At 33.2% G+C, this 18,627-nt stretch overlaps 1 protein-coding gene across 1 annotated transcript; it reads right to left on the bottom strand.

Annotated features, from left to right (window-relative positions):
- Positions 1 to 1,698: 1,698 nt before the first annotated feature.
- Positions 1,699 to 16,819, bottom strand: LOC105762728 (probable DNA helicase MCM9). Its single transcript, XM_012580590.2, has 20 exons — positions 16,492 to 16,819; positions 16,282 to 16,384; positions 15,859 to 15,958; positions 15,638 to 15,776; positions 15,375 to 15,441; positions 15,037 to 15,211; positions 14,257 to 14,356; positions 13,734 to 13,831; positions 13,447 to 13,512; positions 13,221 to 13,313; positions 12,795 to 12,911; positions 11,947 to 12,019; positions 4,696 to 4,762; positions 3,731 to 3,812; positions 3,328 to 3,449; positions 3,149 to 3,216; positions 2,879 to 2,988; positions 2,746 to 2,793; positions 2,466 to 2,618; positions 1,699 to 2,229 (listed from the first exon to the last, which is right to left on the bottom strand). Exons 1-20 carry the CDS (start codon positions 16,626 to 16,628, stop codon positions 2,144 to 2,146), a joined length of 2,004 nt encoding a protein of 667 aa, XP_012436044.1. The 5' UTR covers positions 16,629 to 16,819; the 3' UTR covers positions 1,699 to 2,143.
- Positions 16,820 to 18,627: the final 1,808 nt, after the last annotated feature.

The following is an 18,627-nucleotide window of genomic DNA, read 5'->3' as shown; positions in this document are numbered from 1 at the left end:
AGTTATCTCTCTTGCTAATCGTGGTGACCGATCATACAAGGAAGAAATATAAAGTTATAAATTAATTTATGGTCTTAATATAAAGTTTAATGGTTCAAAGCTCATCTCATCACCACGCATACTTATAAATTATAATATTCTAACATATGCATAGATAAAATATCTAAAATACCCTTTATAGGATAGAATTACCATTTTACCCTTCACCTCAAGACCTCATTCGAATAAGTCTAAATTCTTTTAAAGATAATTATTATACTAACTTGCACTCCATCACTGTGCCAATACTCTTACCTAATTCCAATTGATCAAAATTCTTATGCCATGGTCTTTACAAAATCTCAACAATAGTACCATATAGTAAACAGGAAAATTTTGGGATGCTATAGTAGTTATCGTTGTATTTTGATTTTGATGATCGAGAATATCTTTTATGAGACGAGACATATTTATCCACACACATAATACCAATCATTGATACATGAAGAAAGGTTGAAGGTATTAACAATTCACATAAAAATATTGTGGCAAGAGCTAAGAAGAAGTCTACATTTTCCTTAATAGATGGGAACATGCATACGTTCTAAGGTGTCCATTCATCTGATGTAAGTGTTCTTATACTCAATTTTTAAACCACATGTCACTTTTTAAAAGTGTCTTAGTCAACATGATATTTAATCGGCATGGTTTACGAGTGGCAAACAATATACTTGTCTTTAATGGAATTGTTGTTGCTGATAATGTGGATATATGGTGTGATCGTAATGGGATTGTGGGGGAATGCAAAATTAATTGTTAAAGCGATGTGTACAACTTCTTTTCAAGTTACAATAGATGTAAAATTAATTGGAGAGATAATAATTTACGTTACTGCCTAATAGCCTATATATTATATATAAGCATGAGTTTAAAGAAAATTTTAACTAATTAACATAGTTTTTTTGTTTATTATATTACTGAATTTTTATTTTATTTTTATAAGATTTATCACAATTGTAAAAATAATAATTGAACTAAAATATTTTACTTGATAAGAAATATTCATCATAATTATAAATAAGGATTTTATTCTATCAAATGCTTCTAATAAATGAATTTATATAATAACAAATAAAAATTAAATTTTATATTGAATTATTTTATATGTAAATTGTTATATTTTCATTAACCAAAACAAGTAAAAAGGAAAAAAATATTAATTTAATTTAAAATCGCAAATTTTAATTATTTATATAACTAACTTTATATTTCATATATATGATTTATAAATTATATAATATCTATGAAGTATTACAATCAATTTATTAATTATTAAAAATAAAAAATAGAAAGTGAATAGTGAATAGTGAATCGTTTAATTTACAATATATTAATTTTATTAGAATTTTTAATTAGCACTATATTTTTAGTTATTAAAATAATAGTTATATGCTATTTATATTTATTAATTATATTTTTGAGTAATGTTGCTTTGTTTAATTTCATGAAATAAAACAATATTGTACATTAAACAAATAAAAATATTTTAACTATGATTTGAATTTTTTATAGTAATATTTGAAATATTAAATCAGTTAAATATATTTTAATGAATATTACTATACAGTATTTATAATAATTAAAATATATTATTTAAAAATTAAACAAGTGAAATCATGTGCAAGGTACTCAGAAACTAGTAAAGGAAGAAAGCCCTAGTTGACCAGCAGAAAAAAATATATAGGAAAAGAAGTCTAAAGGATGCCATAGGCCATAATCCTGTATGAAAATAAACAGTAAACAGAGTTTTTTAACCAATGGATGCATCACTTGAACCTTGTATACCATCGTATCATCTGGTACTAGGGTTTTGAAAGAAGTCTTTGTCCAAAAGACGCCAGCAGTGTCCTATAAATACAAACAAACTTCTTCCACATTTAAAGCCATATAATCCTTGTATACCATCATATCATCAACTGGAACTAGGGCTTTGAAAGAAGTCTTTGGTCCAAAAGTTCTGTCCCGAACTTTCATAGCATCTACTTCAGGCTAGCATTTCAATAACCTAGCAAAAAGCAAATTGGTAAATTTTCTAAAACGTTATGGTTGTCAACTGCAATCCCAAAAGCAACCAGGATGCTTCCATGTTCTTGCAAATTTTGCATCAGTTGAAACCTTCCAAGCCGTTTGATTCCAGGGACTCATCGATCAAACTTAACTTTTCAAGAATTAATTTTTCTTGCTTGGCATCTATTGCATTGAAGTTAAGAATTCAAAAATTCTCCCTAGCAAATGAATGAAACATTGAAATAAAAAAATGATGACTTTGGTTAGAATTCCAAATTGCCAAGTGCCAATTAACACTTCAATTTTAGAGTATCGGTGATAAATGCATAGTTAAGTAGCTGAACTTTGGGAAATATGGATGCACGTCATATATTCATCATGAATGATTTAAAAGGTAAGCGTAGTGCCGGTAAGGATACATTCCTCGTCTGGGTTCTCGGTGAAATTGGAGTGCAGGGCATTCCCTATGCTGTCTATAATTGCGGAGATAGTCATGGATGACTCAATGCATAAAATGGCTGCAATGGCATCTAATCTAGTGACCTCATTTCTGAACATAAGCCTTGCGTGACCTGCAACATTGAGAGCATCAAAACCATTATTGACAGTTAGATAGATCTGCAACGTTGTGAACAACAAACTCCAATTGAGAGAGCATCGGCAGGTAAGGATGTTTAATCAACACATTCTCCAACATACCTTGAGCCAGGCGTATCAAGCTTTCAAGCATGCGCACCGTTGTTCTTGCTGCATTGCCCATTATGGCACGATGAAGGTGAATAGCATCAATGGCAATTTTGATCTAGTAGAAAGGATTTTTTAAAGGACGAACCTGCATTATGTGTGGCCGATCTCCTTTGGAGTTGATAATAGCTTGAGATAACCTTTTCAGCCTCTTTTGTAAGCACTGGTTTAAAGTGATTTTTTACATAGCCAATATACCTGCAAGACATCTAAATAAGCTACAAACTGAAATGATCCAAGGTGATACATAAGATTGTTGAGTACTTGGGGTCGAGCATAAGAGGGTTGCTAATAGAAGATGTTGCACATAAGTTCTACAGAGTGACCCAATAGTTCCATGTAACGAGGAAAGGTTTACCTCCGGAGGATAGAAAGTGACCAGATATTTGCTAGATCTTCATCCTGCTTGCCATTTCCATATTCTCCCTGAAATTAAAATAAAATAGGGACATCAATATTTGAATCCCTAATTATTTTTTACAATCAGAGATTTATTCAAATGCTCCTATAAGATTTACAACTTTAAGAAAAAATTACCTCACCCAGAATGTGTGATGATACAACTGCATCCCATTCAGGGTTCTTTGTATCCAAGAGCACAAGGACAATATCAAATCTACTTAGTAAGGGACCAGAGAGTGCCGTATTGACAGAGAGAGCTTGATTTGGTTAAGAACAATACAGGACAAACATAAATACAAGTAATATTCAGGGTAGATGGAGCAAAACCAAAGGAAAAGAGGCTTGGGACAAACAATTGTTGAGAAAGCAAAGTCAAAAACAGCAAGTGCAATTATATTCTGCATTTACCTACAATGCCACGGAAAGTAAGGTGGAAAACTACTTGTAATTTATATTTATTGGAAACAATAACTAGCACAATTAGGCAACTTAATTTTCAAAGTTCAATCCATAGAAGTTCCCTTAATTGAAAAGATACGTTGATCAGGATCATAGTGTCCTTTGGGATTTGTTGCACCGAAGACAATTGTCCTGGTACTAAGAGTAGTAACAAGGCCAGCCTGAAAAATAAGAAAGATGCCAAAACAAGTGTAATAGTCGTGCTTACACCAACAAGCAAGTGGAGCATCATATAAATAAATTAAAAATAAATAAAGAACTAAAGATGGATGCCAGACAACTATATTTAAACAATCATGGAAATCAACAACATATGGTAACATTAAGGAGGGAGTGATCTCCACCATGAACTTCACAAAATGCAACTCCCAACTTTCTCAAAGTACTCTAAATGAAACCCCAATAATGTGGGACACAAGATTTAGGCAAGGATGAATATTGCACAAGCTGAATAAACTTATTAATCTCTTCTGATAGCCTCCAAACTAAACTTGTCTTACATGGAAATATACAATATAATGCAACAAAATAGGCTATCCTAGATGTGTAAGGGGTAAAAGAAAATAAAACATGCCAAGATTTGAGTGAATTTGCCGGGACAGTGTAGGCACATCAAGCTGGATATCAACATAGTAACGTAGAGGGTAAGAATCTTCTCCAGCACTTTGTTTTAAAGTTTAAAATGAATATTAAAATTAATCTATGGTTGAAATTTGATGGCCTTAAATTTGTAAGAAGAAAAATTAAAAATTAATTTAAACAGAAAATAATTTGGAAAAATGTTGACCATAGATTTATTTGGAAGTACATACATCATCCTAGGACAAAGTGATAAACATCTTCACTACTTTTTAAGTAGAAGAGAAGATCCTTCCCCGCAGTAGAATATCCTCTAGCCTTTCCTACCTAAAATAAATAAGGAATCCAACAACTCTAGGATTGATTATTACAGAGAGTAAAGGTGTCTAGAAAAAACATGTTAATCAAAACAACGATTTGCATGGATTCAAACAAAAGTTATAGTCATGTGGCAAAATACTCTACCTTTGCAACACTTATAGTCTGCTGCTCCATTGCTTCATGAATGGTTGCCCTGTCATGTTCTCTCATACTAAATATCCCACAGCCCCACCCCCAAAACAGGAAGAAATACAATCAAACAAAAAATAAATAAAAACAAGAAGCTATACATATAGATCACTTAAAATTTTAGTTTGTTTCTATGGCAATAAAATGTTTATGTATCATAATCGCTGAAAAAAGGTTAATATGCATCATAGAAATGCTGTCAAAAGGTTCATATGCCTGTGTAAGTTTCTTCTGTGCTGCTTTTATACTTATGTTATCCTCTGGGACTTGAAAATCTAGGCATGTTGCTTAAGTTTGAATCTTTCTTTTGATCCTTGTTAAGTGGTGGCATCTCACATCCGTTAAGTAACTTCAAGTATTGTGTTTCCTGTGGTCTTATATTAAAGTTAGGCCCCTAAACTATTACCAGATAGTTTTAGGAAGGATGCTTAACATGATGTCAGAGTTCAAGGTTTGTTATGTTGTTCTTCTAGCTCAACCTATGCGAGGTTGTCCATATTTAGGCTCCGTGAGCTACACGTGAAGGCATTATCCCACATCTTTTTAAGTATTGGGTTTCGTGTGGCTGTATTTTAAAGTTGAATCCCTCCACCTACTGCCAATTGGTTTTTGGTTGCATGATTAACAATCCTTCTTGACCTTTGGTTCCTTGTATATCTTAGTCTTCAACAATTATTAGGTTATAGTATTATCTTCTTTTAATATTAATTATTAAGCTATTTTGCCTCTAAAAGAAAATAGTTGCCTCCTGAAAGTGCAGGTTCTCGAAGCACAAAAGACTGAAACTTCAAAGGCAGCATTAGATCTTATAAATATTTGTTGCCACCATATGTCGATAATAATACAGTTGTGATGGCTTGTGAAATGTACAAGATGAAAAAAAACTGTTTTGTGTCTATTATCGTGGTTATCGAAAATTGAGAAAAGAAAATATACGAGAATAGAATGGAGAGAAAATTATTTTATCTCTTGAGTTAATGAGTTTATATACAGGTCTATAGAGTCCAAATAAGAAAAGAACAATAAAAATAAATTAAAACCCTAAATTCAACCCTACGAATCTGTAACACTCCCCCTCAAGCTGGAGCATAGATATTGATCACGCCCAGCTTGTTACATAGATAGTCAACTCGATTCCCATTAATGCCTTAGTGAACAGATTAGTAAGTTGTTTTCTTGTCTTCACATAATCCATGGAAATTGACTTGTCCAAAATTTTCTTTCAAATAAAGTGAAAATCAACCTCAATGTGTTTGGTTCTTCCATGGTAAACTGGATTTGAAGTGATATGAAGAGCTACTTGATTATCGTAGAAGAGCTTTGCTGGTGACAAATGCTCCAACCCAATTTTAGTTAATAGATGTTGTATCCACATGATTTCATACATGGGTTGTGTCATAGCTCTATATTCTAACTCTACACTAGATCGAGATACAACTTTCTAGTTCTTACTCCATGATAGTAAGTTTTCACCAACAAAAAAACAGCACCCAGTAGTAGATCTTTTATCTATCTTAGATTCAGCCCAGTCAACTTCCACAAAACACTCAATACGAGTATGCCCATGATTATTTTATAGTATGCCACACCCAAGAACTCCTTTCAAGTAACATAAGATTTGCTCTAATACTGTCCAATGTTTGACTATGGGTGCAGACATAAATTGACTAACAATATTCATAGAGAACGCAATAGCTGGACGAGTTACAATAAGGTAATATCATTTCCCAACTACCCTCTTGTATCTCTCAGGATCATCAAAAGGATCATTGTAATGACCCGATTTTCAGTGGTATCAAAAAATGTAGTTTTGGGATCTCGTTTTTGTAAGTCGAGTTCGCAAATATTAAATAGGAATATTTACGAAGTTAATGTATAGATGAATTGAAATTTGAATAAATAATTTAGTTGAAATTATGATTAATTAAGGACAGGGACTAAATTGTAAAGTTCAATCGCCATATATTTTTAATTAGGAAATGACTTTGGGACTTAAATTTCAATTATCCAAAGTGTCAAAATGGTTAATAAACCATTATCAAACACATGTTGGTGGATGATATTGATGATTGTTAATTAACTTAAGAAATTAAAGGTTAATTAGATTAAAACATGATTAATTAAATAATAAACTAAGTATAAATAGTATTTGGGTGAAAAGAAAGATGAAATTATCATCTTCTCCACCCGTCCAAAAGAGAAAAAATAAGGAAACACCATTTTTAAAGCTTGAAGCATTTGACCCGATTTCAAGTAAGTCCCTAACCTTTTTTTTATGAAAATTGAATTATGAGAGCTTGATTTAATTAGCCCATGAACCAATTTGTGAAACTGTTAAAGTTTTAAAAAATTGTCATTGTTGAGAATTGAATTAAATTGACGTAAAATTGTTAAAAATTAAACTTAGTATATGAAAAAAGAATAAATTATAAAGTTTAATTGTTAATTTCGTACATTAAGGAGCAAATTGAATAAAACGCAAAACTATTATAAAATGTTAGTAGGGATAGAAAATAGAATGTCTCTAATGAGCCATGGTGAAATCAAATTTTAATCCGAAACCCTAAATTGAAAGTTATGCTTATCTTGGTTTTAAGGACTAAATTAAATAAATTGCAGAATCTGTGTAATTTGGTATTTGATTTTGAATTGGCTGGGAATTGATTGTATGATATATTTTGTGATTATTTGCAACTAACGACAATACCAAACTGTCGAGAGGGAAAAGAAAAGCAAAAGTCATCAACAAATGGTGCACGAAATCTCGATTTGTACTTTTATAATTCGAATAGAAATATTTAATTATATATGCATACTTATTGATTGATGAGTCATTGAGGTGAGTATTGTGATAATATGAAATGTTTCAATTGAATTTGATATGGAACATCAATATAGGGGCATCCAAACCCGCTGTTTTCGACTAAACAAAGTTTGCATTGTTCAGTTTATTTTTGTCTTGTGGCGTGTACCTAAAGACACTTTGCTAAATGTTTCAGATGGTTAAATTGTACATGTTATGATCTTATGCAAATGTTTAGAAATTATGATTGAACATGTTCATATGGTTGATTTGGAGTCTTAAGGTTAATGGTTATGCATTTGTTAGAATTTTTTGTTGGTTTTTGGAGTATAAATGATTGAAGTTAGAATTGGTAGTGAATGTTTTTGGAGACTACCATTTTGGTATATTTTGACTTGATATCATTTAGTAAGCTGATGTTTTGGTTGTATGGGAATAGGTACATGTGATTTTAAGTTATTTAAACTTGAAAAAAGTTGATTTTGAAAGTTACAGATTGTCATGTCATGACAACAAACCCCTGATGTCGGGACAAGAAACAACTTAGGGTTCACGTTGCAATGAAGTCTCAAGGTCACGATGAACCCTAGTCAAAGGGTCACGTCGCAGCGAGGGAATCCCCGAAATCATAACGTCAACTCAAAATTTTGTAATCTTTACAATTTGATCCATATCAACCCCGAGTTAGCAGAAAAGCTTTATTAAGCTCGTGCAAGACCCAAAAATGATTATGTATTGATTAATACGCATGATTTACTTACATTTAAATATATAATGACATTGGATTATATATTATTAATTGTAGTTGTTTCGACAATGAATGTGACACCCTGCAACTCGGACCCAATGATCGAGTCAGATATCAGGGTGTTACAATCATTGTCTTCTTTTACAAGATGCACATTAGGAACCATTAGAGCACTACAAGGTTTAGCTACCAATTTCCAATTTCTGCAAGTAGATCAAGAACATACTTTCTTTGAGACAGAAAATTTCTCTTTTTACCTATTACTTCTACCCCAACAAGTACTTCAATTGACCCAAGTCTTTTATATGAAATATGGTATGCAAGAAAGACTTAAGATAAGAAATACCTACATGATCATTTCCTGTAATAACGATATCATCAACGTATATTACGAGAAGAATAACACCAACCTCAAATCATTTGTAAAGCATCAAATGATAACAACTGCTTTTCTATAGTTCAAATTGTTAAACCGTCTCACTAAACTTTCTGAACTAAGCATGAGGGCTTTGCTTCAATCCATAAAGGGATTTCTTCAAATGATCTACCTTTGTAAACTTCTTGAGCAACAAACCCAAGTGGTTGCTCCATGTAAACTTCTTGGAAATCACCATGAAGAAAGGCGTTCTTAATATTTAATTGGTGTAAAGACCAATTATAAAATGAAACTAGCGAAATGAATAGACGAATAGAGATGAAATTGACCATGGGAGAAAGTTTCTGAATTATCCACCTCATAAGTCTGAGCACAGCCTTTTGCAACTAATCTCGCTTTAAGTTTAGCCACTAAACCATTTGGATTAACCTTGACAATGAACACCCATTTGCAACCAACAACCCTTTTTCCATCAAGTAAATCCACTAAGTTCCAAGTACCATTCTCGTTTAATGCATGTATTTCCTCTAACATCGCATCACGCCAACCAGGATGACTCAAAGTTTCCTGAACTTAGGAATGAAAATGATATCTAGGGACGCAATGAAAGAACAAGAGGAAGGAGACAAATTGTTATATGAAACAAAATTAGAAACAAGATAAGTACAATGACATTTACTTTTACATAAAGCAATGGAAAGATCAAGGTCACTTGAATCAAAAGACAAAAGCATTGATAAAAGGATTAGATCTAATGACGAAGATACAAGTATAGAACATGTATCATGAGTCTCTTTATGTCTAGAATAAACTTGAGTAATTGGTGGCTCTGTTGGAGCAATTGTCAAAGAATCAGAATCCTTTGGTTGACTAAGGACAATGCAAATTAACCAATCATCTTCCTCCCCTTATTTCGAAAGATTCGAAGGCATTTATTTTGAAAAGAATGACACTTGTTCTGAGAATGCAACATCGATGGACACCAAATATCTGTTGAGATCTGGACTATAACAATTGTACCTTTTTTTAAAGGCATGAGTACCCCAAAAACACATTTTGAGGATTTTGGATCCAAATTAGTGACATAAGGCTAAACATCTCAAAAAAAAACAGGTACTCTCAAAAATTCTTGGTTCCACTAGAAATAATGGTTTAAATAGAAATAAAACATTGTATGGGTTATCACCATCAAGTACGGAAAAAGGCATGCAATTGATCAAAAAGTAAGCTGTCGAAACAACATCAACCCAAAATTCTTTAAGAACTTTCATTTAAAATAAAAGAGCTAACTGTCTCAAAGAGATGTATGTTCTTTCATTTAGCAACCCCAGTCTAAGATGGCATGTCAACACAAGAGGATTGATGAAGAATCCCATTTTGGGTCATGAAACCCTCACAAAAGTCGAAAAAATATTCTTTAGCATTATCATTGCACAGAATCTGAACAGGCACCCCAAACTAAGTTCTTAACACAAAGCATGAAAATGAAAAAACACCTTTGACCGATTTTTCAAAAAATATATCCATGTCATTCGAGCATAATTATCCACAAACATAACAATATATTGAAATTCAAGTTTGGATACTATCGAACTAGGTCCCCAAACATCCAAGTGTACTAACTTAGAAGCGAAACTAACTCGTTTGTTAGATCTCGATCTCAAAGGGCTCTGTCAATGCTTCGCAAAGTGACATGTTTCAAATTCCAACGAAGGTAGGTCTTGAAATTGTGGACATAACTTTTTCAACAAAGAAAGAGAAGGATGTCCCAATCGACAATGTGCTTCAATCGAAGAAAGAACAATAGGACAAGCCATGAATCAAGGAACCCATGAGTTGAAAATATAAAGACCATCAGATACATTATTTTACCAATAGTGCACTTCCTCACAAGATCCTATAAAACACAATGATCGGGAAAAAACAAGATAGTGCAATTTAGGTCACAAATAAGTTTATTGACAGATATTAAATTAAAGGCGAAGTTAGATAAATTTAATATTGATGATAAAGTGATAGACGAAATTAGGTTAATACTTCCAGAACCAACGTTATAGATGGATCCATCACCAATAGTAACAGGAGGTGAATTTTGTGACGGAAAGATAGAAAAAAAGGATGGGATTAGCTTTCATATGATCTGTAACCCCTAAATCGATGACCCCTTTAGATAAAGAGAAAATAAAATATGCATTAAATTTACCTAAATCCGCAAATGAAGCAAAGAAGTTATGACAAAAGATAGTGAAACCCGCAAAAAAAAAGACTACAAATAGCCCAAAAACAATACTTGTGAATATCACCCAAATAGTACCCATGAACAATACCCAAACAATATACCCAAACAGTTTTGAACAGTACCCTGTGAACAATACCAAAACAATGACAAGAAATCCAAAACACCCTCGAACCACCTCCGACCAATAACCTAACCACTAGGCTTTGGTCCGAACCCTAAGTTGACGTCGAAGTCAAAAGACGATGATCAAACACCACTGCACGTGCCCCCACACATTGACGCGTGAAAGAAGAATCTTAACACTCTAGAGGCACGTGACGCTCACGCGCAACCTTGTTGGATGCCAAAAACTGCAATTCGGTCGTAGATCTAGTGGCGCACCTCCTTATGCCAATGGTGTACCCAAACGAGTACTTAGAAAAACTCACCCAAAAAATACCCTAATGGTTCGCATTCAAAAACAACAAACACAAACCCACTAAATCAAGCCAAGAGGCTCTAATGCCATGTTATCATGTTTATCGAAATCGGGAAAAAGAAAACATACGAGAACAAAACGGAGAGAAATTTCCTTGTATTTCATCTCTTGAGTTAGTTTGTTTATATACAAGTCTATATAGTCTAAAGAAAGAAACAAAAATAAAAATAAATTAAAACCCTAAAATCAACCCTAAGAATCTATAATAATGTCCTAGTAAAGTTCTTAGGAACCCCACCCAAAGGATAGCAGGAATGGGCCATCCATGATCCAACCACGTGGATAAACATTTCGAGAAAGGAAAAAAAACAAAACTTAATCTCTGGCCTGCCAATGGTCTCTTGCATTTGACTACTCACAAGGATCATGCTTGTTCTTACAACCATCTCAAATCTAAATTTCAAGGCTTCAAGCCTTTTCTTTTATCAAACACTACTTCATTTCAAAAGAAAGTTCTTAGGAACCCCAACTTTCTATGGACAAGTAGGGTTTCAAATAGTGATTAATTCTTGATCAAATTCCTAAGGAAAAAAAAGTCATGGTGATGTTTCAGAGGTAATACCTATCAAATTCATCAATGCAACAAAGGCCTCCATCAGCTAAAACAAGGGCCCCGGCTTCTAGCATCCACTCCCCTAGTAATATATAGATATGATTAGCCCTCTAACTAGAAACTTCTATAAATTTTTCAAAAGACAAGCAAAATCCATCAGTGTCAAGTCCTTGTCTTTCAATAAACAGAAAAAGACAATCCTATGGCAATACCAGCTCTACCATGCAAAGCTTTCAATTAAACGACCACCACAATTAGACAACACATAGAACCCTTTCAAAAGAACAAAGTGAGTTTGTGAATTCTAGAAATTGTTTCAGTTAGCTTAGGTGCAACAATGTTTGCACTCTATTCCATCTGCATTTCATGCCCATATCAACCTTAAGAATTAATTGAATTAACCCAAGAACGACCAATAATCATCTAATCAAGTTGTGGAACTTTTCACACAACCTTTAGGTGACTTGTGGCAAGTTCATCACTCTAAATATCTAAACCATGTATTTACCTTAATTTTATTTTCTAAACCTTACGGTCAAAGTTGCTGTTTTCTACTTATGAAAATCTAAACCATGTATTTATCTTAATTTTATTCTCTTGAATTACTTGAACAATCAAAGGGAAAAGTACTGTATCCATGGCCGAACCTTTGCCAGTTTTCATGCTCTCTACTCTAGAAATATCATCCTGAGCTAGTACGCAATATACTTCAGCAGTTGTGGAATCCAATTCATTATTATTTTCTTCAAGTTCACAAAATTAATTAAATGACAGAATCACATGGACTATATTATTTATTATATTAATGACTGTCTAAAAAGAAATCTAAAATTCCAATAAAGGTGAGATGAAATTACCACCATCCTTAACTGCAGTAACAGTCAGTCCAGCACTAGTGCTTCCCAGGCCAGTAGTAATGACAGATCGGTTGCTTAATTTAGCAGCAAATTTCAAGAACTGAGACTTTCCAGTACCTGTAAAAACTTTTCTTGTACTTTTTCCATGACATTGATTCTAGTATTCTAACAATTCATAGATTTCATGTACATTCTATATCTTTGTAAATCATAGAGAATTTGTGCACACTTACAGGCATGATTCAGTCCCTACATGCATTTTATAACACATGATGTGGATGAACTATATTTTTCATAATCACAAGAAAAGACCTTGTTCAATTGCTTTCAAGGAATATGCTAAAAGAAAGAAGTTACAAATTCAAGCATAAAATTGTAGATCAATTAAAAGTTTTGAATATTCAAGAAAGAACCCTATAACTTTACCTGGGTCACCAACCAGAAGCAAGTGAGACTCTCCTCGAATCTTTGTCCCAGAAGCATCAACATGTTGAACACCTCCAATCAGTGTGAGAGCAACTGAGATCAAGTAAAACTTCAGTGTGTTATGGCCAAACAAAAAAAAACTTCAGAGTGTTTGTCAACAAAACTTCCATATATGCCTACACTTGCATGAATCTGTTCCAAGAGAACATATGGGGTGAGAGAATACCTGCAAGTTTCACAGTGAAGAGTCCAAAAACTTGTGGGCAAATTCCTTGTAGAATAGTATTTCTTCCTGGGTTGACATTAAGCTACTTTTAATTATGCAGCAAAAATTATAAAAATCCGTCATAAACAATGGGAGACACTTCAAATAAATGTATAATCATAGGAAAACATTGAAACATGCCCCATAAAGGGAAAAAAAAAAGGTAATGAACTGCTATATATTCACAAAGACAAATTTCATTACTACACGTGAAATTTCTAGAGGATAAATGCATGACCAGCTATTACCTTTCAATGGGGTGTCTCTGAAGTCTAACCAGAATTGCTTGAATTTCATAGCAACATCATCCGGGATATCAATCTCTAATTTCATCTCATTAGTTTTCCTAAGATAAGAGAAATAATTTAAGAGCAAAACAAGCAAATGCAGTTATTGTAATTTCCGCTAAAAGTAATTTAGAATAACTAATTGTATTCACTAGAATAAGAAATTAGTTCGCAGAGACATGGAAAAAATTTTGGGACAAAAATCTGTTATTGAAGAGCTCATGAACCCAAATTAATGATGATTTACAAACAAATAAAATATGGTTGAAAAAGTCAGAAATACGTAACAGGTTAACATTTACCCTGATGTTATAAATACATTTCATAGTTTCATCTTTTATTTTACTCACAGATAATATAGGAAGGATTGAGACTTAGAGAACAATCAGTTGACTTGCCTTTTTTAAGCCTTAAGAATTTTAGATCATCTTAACAATGAGCAGCATTAGAGAAAAGTGACAAAATCAAGGGTGATTCTTGTTACCTCACATGGTTGGCAATTAATATGGGATCAAGATCGCATCGTACATCTTTTAAATCAGGAGACCACTTAGCAGTCAAGATCCCTGTAATGATTACATCATCTGAAAAAGCAAGAGTATATAACTCTGAGAAATTAGATGGTTAAGTAAACCAAATGAAAGTGTAAAGTAAACTAAAGAAACAAGCAGCATGTATCTAAAAGACTAAAATAGATGCTCAGCATTTATATCCAGATACTATCATGAAATGTAAGGCATATTCAAGATATAGGAGGTGCAAATATAAGATATAACATGGTGGTTGTACCCTTGAAGGGGCAGGGACAAACAGCTGACAGATATCTCAAAAACTTTTTCATGAGTGATACCTAATTTCCCAGAATCCTATAGGCTAAGTTTGTTAGAGGGCAATCATAAGCCATTAGAGTCAGCATAGGTTAATGTCTAATTCATTTTTTATCACAGCAGGTAATCTCCGAATTCAGTAACCTAAAGATATGAGCACTTGTGTCATTACAGATTTGAGAATTCTGAAACCATTTTTAGGTACGTTTACATCTACAGATGATATAGTGGAAATAAGTTTTTTCCTAGAAACAAAAATAAAAAGCACAAAGCAACTAAGCAGGTTGATTTAACTTGCAAGCCTCATAATTAGTTTCTTTTCCAAAACGCATCATTGCAAAGCACAAGAAGAAAGTTCCCAACATGGACAAAATCAAACAAAGGTAATATTCAGAAAAATGTCGAGAAAAATGAAAACCCTGGTTTGCCTGTGGTACCTCCAGCTTTAACAATGTCAACAAGATCATCTTGAAGAATGACTAGAATTAAACGGGGGATTACACCAACACCCAAAACCTGTGTGCTTTCTTGAAGTTTTATTTCCTGGTAATCATGACAGACTGTGGTATTTTCTATACAGAGGAATTTAGTGCCTTCGCAAGGATTGGACCTCTGTTATAAACAAGTAATCTGTTACCAAAATCTGAAGTACAATCACATCAACATATATAGAAGGCAAAATACTTTCAAAACTACATTTTAAGCTAAAAAAAGAACAAAATGAATAAAACCCATGCAGCACAAGTTAAAGGAAGTTTAAGGCATAATAATAAACCTGAGAGGGGCAGATTGACGGAAGTGTTATTGAGTTTCTTGTTTCAAGTTCAGGATAAAGTGGAAACCTGCAAACATTTTCAACAGTCAGCTTATGCCTTGGAAAATCATTGGGCGGCCAATAGTATTTCTAACTATCATTCTATAATCTGCACCAGGCAATGTAGGCCACAAGGAAAGACAAGAGAGCCAAAATTTTCACATTACAAGTATACTCTAGAGTAAATAAATGTATATAGAGTATGAACTAGAAACAGCAATTACATGTGCTTGCATTTCTTGCACTGATATGTCCTCTGCCCCTCATACATCTTCACCGCTCCAGATCGAATTACAGTCCCTTTGAGAGTAAGAAGAATTCCCCGATGTTTCACCCTCACACGCCCAATAGTCGGAAAAGTCTCTGTTCCATTCCGTCAATATATTAATAAAACAAATATGTATATATGTGCATATAGGAGCCGAGAACACGAGTAGAAACCAACCAGGAAATTCAAGAGGAGAACCACAGACATTGAAACGAACATGAATGAATTTCTTTTCAACTCCCTTCTCATGCGATACCATGTCTTTCAGTACTCTTTTCTGCACATAATCACATCAAAGGCATCCATGGATTATAGCTGCACTACTGATGCGAATAAAAATCCAAAAAGATAGAATATTTGACCATAACAACATCAAAATCCTTATATCTAGATATTTTCCAGTTCATGGTCCAAAGACTACATAAGTTGACTCACATTTCATACCCACTTGAACTTAATGAATATAGGAAGGCTAAAATGGGCAATCATGTGAATTAACAAAAACCCATATCTATTTTCGTCCTTAATTCAGGAAAGCTATCAACTAAGGAGCATAAAAAGTAATACTTTGGGATATATGTTTGAGTTAGATGAGATTACATGAGCCAAAATGGCGGCTTGGTCAAAGAATCTCAAATAGTCAGTCGGGTTGGCGAAGACGAGGCGGGCTAGAGGAGGATCAGCATCCATCAGCTCGGCATAACTATACAGGAAAAAGCGAAATAAAGAGAGGATGAAAATGAGAGAAAAAGAAAAGACACCTAAAAGCTTAGGGGGAAAACGAGATAAACAAAGGGAGAGAGAAAGTACTCGACGAAAAGAGGATAGTGAAGTTTAGGGTCAGGGGAGAGAATGATAGAGCGGAGCTGATCAGAGTGGGAATGTAGCAGATATTCCACCGCCGAATGCAGTCGTATAGGCACCTCCTCTTCATTACAGGAATTCATGGCTCTCTCTCAATAATGACTGCGGAGACAGAAAAGGTAGAGGATATGCGATGGCGGGAAAACGGCTATAAATACATTAGATGGAGAAGAAACGCCATGGGCTGGGCAGCTTTCTTTTGAGGTAGTAGAAGAAATACAAAACCCAACATAACCAAAACCTGAGGCCATCATATAAAAAGTAAGGCAGCATATATGAACCCTTTTTAAGTTTTGGAATACTTGTTTAGGTTGAAATTCACTAATTCATTCAAAACTTGATTCAATGGTTGAATCTTCGATTGTGATGTCAGTTTTTCTTTTTAATTCTATTATATTTTCTTAGGTAAACTATAAAAATAGTCATTTGTGTTTACCTCAGATTACATTTTAGTCACTTATGTTTGAAAAGTTACGTTTTGGTCACTTACGTTATCGTTTTGTTACGAAGTGCTCACTCTACCGTTAAGCTCTGTTACCACTCTAACGGCGGTTCTACGTAGTAGTCCAAATGGGTTTTAAATGCTAACTTGGATGTTCTACGTGGCAGTTCAAATTAAATTTATTTAACTAAAAACTTATCTTCATCCTAGCAACTGGATATCTAAATTGACATTCAAAACTTATTTTGACTGCCACATAGGAGTGCCGTTAGAGAGGTAACAGAATTTAACGGTTAAGTGATCACTTCGTGACAAAACGATAACGTAAATGAGTAAAACGTAACATTTTAAATATAAATGACTAAAATGTAATATGAGGTAAATAAAATAATTATTTTTAAATTTGATTTACAATCTTATCTATTTGATTTCAGTGATATTATTAAAGATAATTTGATAAGGAAAAACGAATGGGTGAAAATACTACAAAATCTAAAAATTTTTATAAAGCATGGTTGAGAAAATATTTAAAGTTTTTACAATAATGAACATCTTCATAGCTAATCATCAATAAAATAAAATATTTATTTTAATTTTATTAAATTACCCAGTTTGCTAAGCATTATAAAAATAATTATCTTTTGTACTAAATTTAAGTAGTTTTATAATTTAATTAATTTTTAAAAATAATAATTTTAATTTTTAGAACTAATATTTATTTCAACCTTTATTATAAAAAATTACAAAATGATAAATTTTAATTAATATACGTAATTAACATGTGCAACGCACGAGATAAAAAACTAGTGATTGTACTAGTATGGCCATTGGTTGCAATGGTTTTGATTAAATAAATTATTAAAAATTTATAATAATAAAATAAAAAATGGTTCAGTTGATTTATACTAGTTCGTGGGTCAATCGGTCTAATGTCTCTCTTCGAACTAATACTCAGTCAATTCCCGATCCAGTCTAATTCAAACAACCATAACTCTATATATCTATACAATTCATACATTTGGAATCCAGTCCTCTACTTTTATTTTAAGAATTTAGTCCCTCTACTTTTTTTAATTTAAAATTTGTTTCCATATTATAAATAACCATGTAAAATTTTGATTGAAAAGTTAATATATTAACTATTTGAACTAATTAATTATATTATAAAAATACAAAAACCAAATTATATTAGAATCTTATTATATATCAATAACCTGATATTCGAATCCTAGAAAAGATCTGAACCTTCGACCCGTGACCCAACCACGAGAGGACAATAAGGCGAACCAGATCGCAAGGCAAGGCTACAAACCCAGCTCACAGGAACCTTGTGTGAGCTTATAGGACAGGATCATAGGTACAACTCACAGAACCAGCTTGCAAAATAAGATTATAGACCCAACTCGAGGGGACCTAGGGAAGGTTGCAATCTCGTTTCGCATGTACCCAAGGAACTCACAGGAAGTGCCACGTGCTCCACAGACCACCCAGACACGTGTTCAATAGGTACGGAGCTTGCCCAGAACGTCAGTCTCAATGGCAGAAAGGACCGTGTGCTTCGTAGACACATGCCTAGCAAACCTGGAGTTTGTAGTGAATGTCAGTACTAGAGGCAGCAGAGTCAAGACAAAATAGTGAGG

This window comes from Gossypium raimondii, chromosome 12 (assembly GCF_025698545.1).
Source record: "Gossypium raimondii isolate GPD5lz chromosome 12, ASM2569854v1, whole genome shotgun sequence".
NCBI classification, from domain to species: Eukaryota; Viridiplantae; Streptophyta; class Magnoliopsida; order Malvales; family Malvaceae; genus Gossypium; species Gossypium raimondii.
The sequence above is the reverse complement of the archived record's forward strand: the minus strand, read 5'-3'. Positions and strand labels throughout refer to the sequence as shown.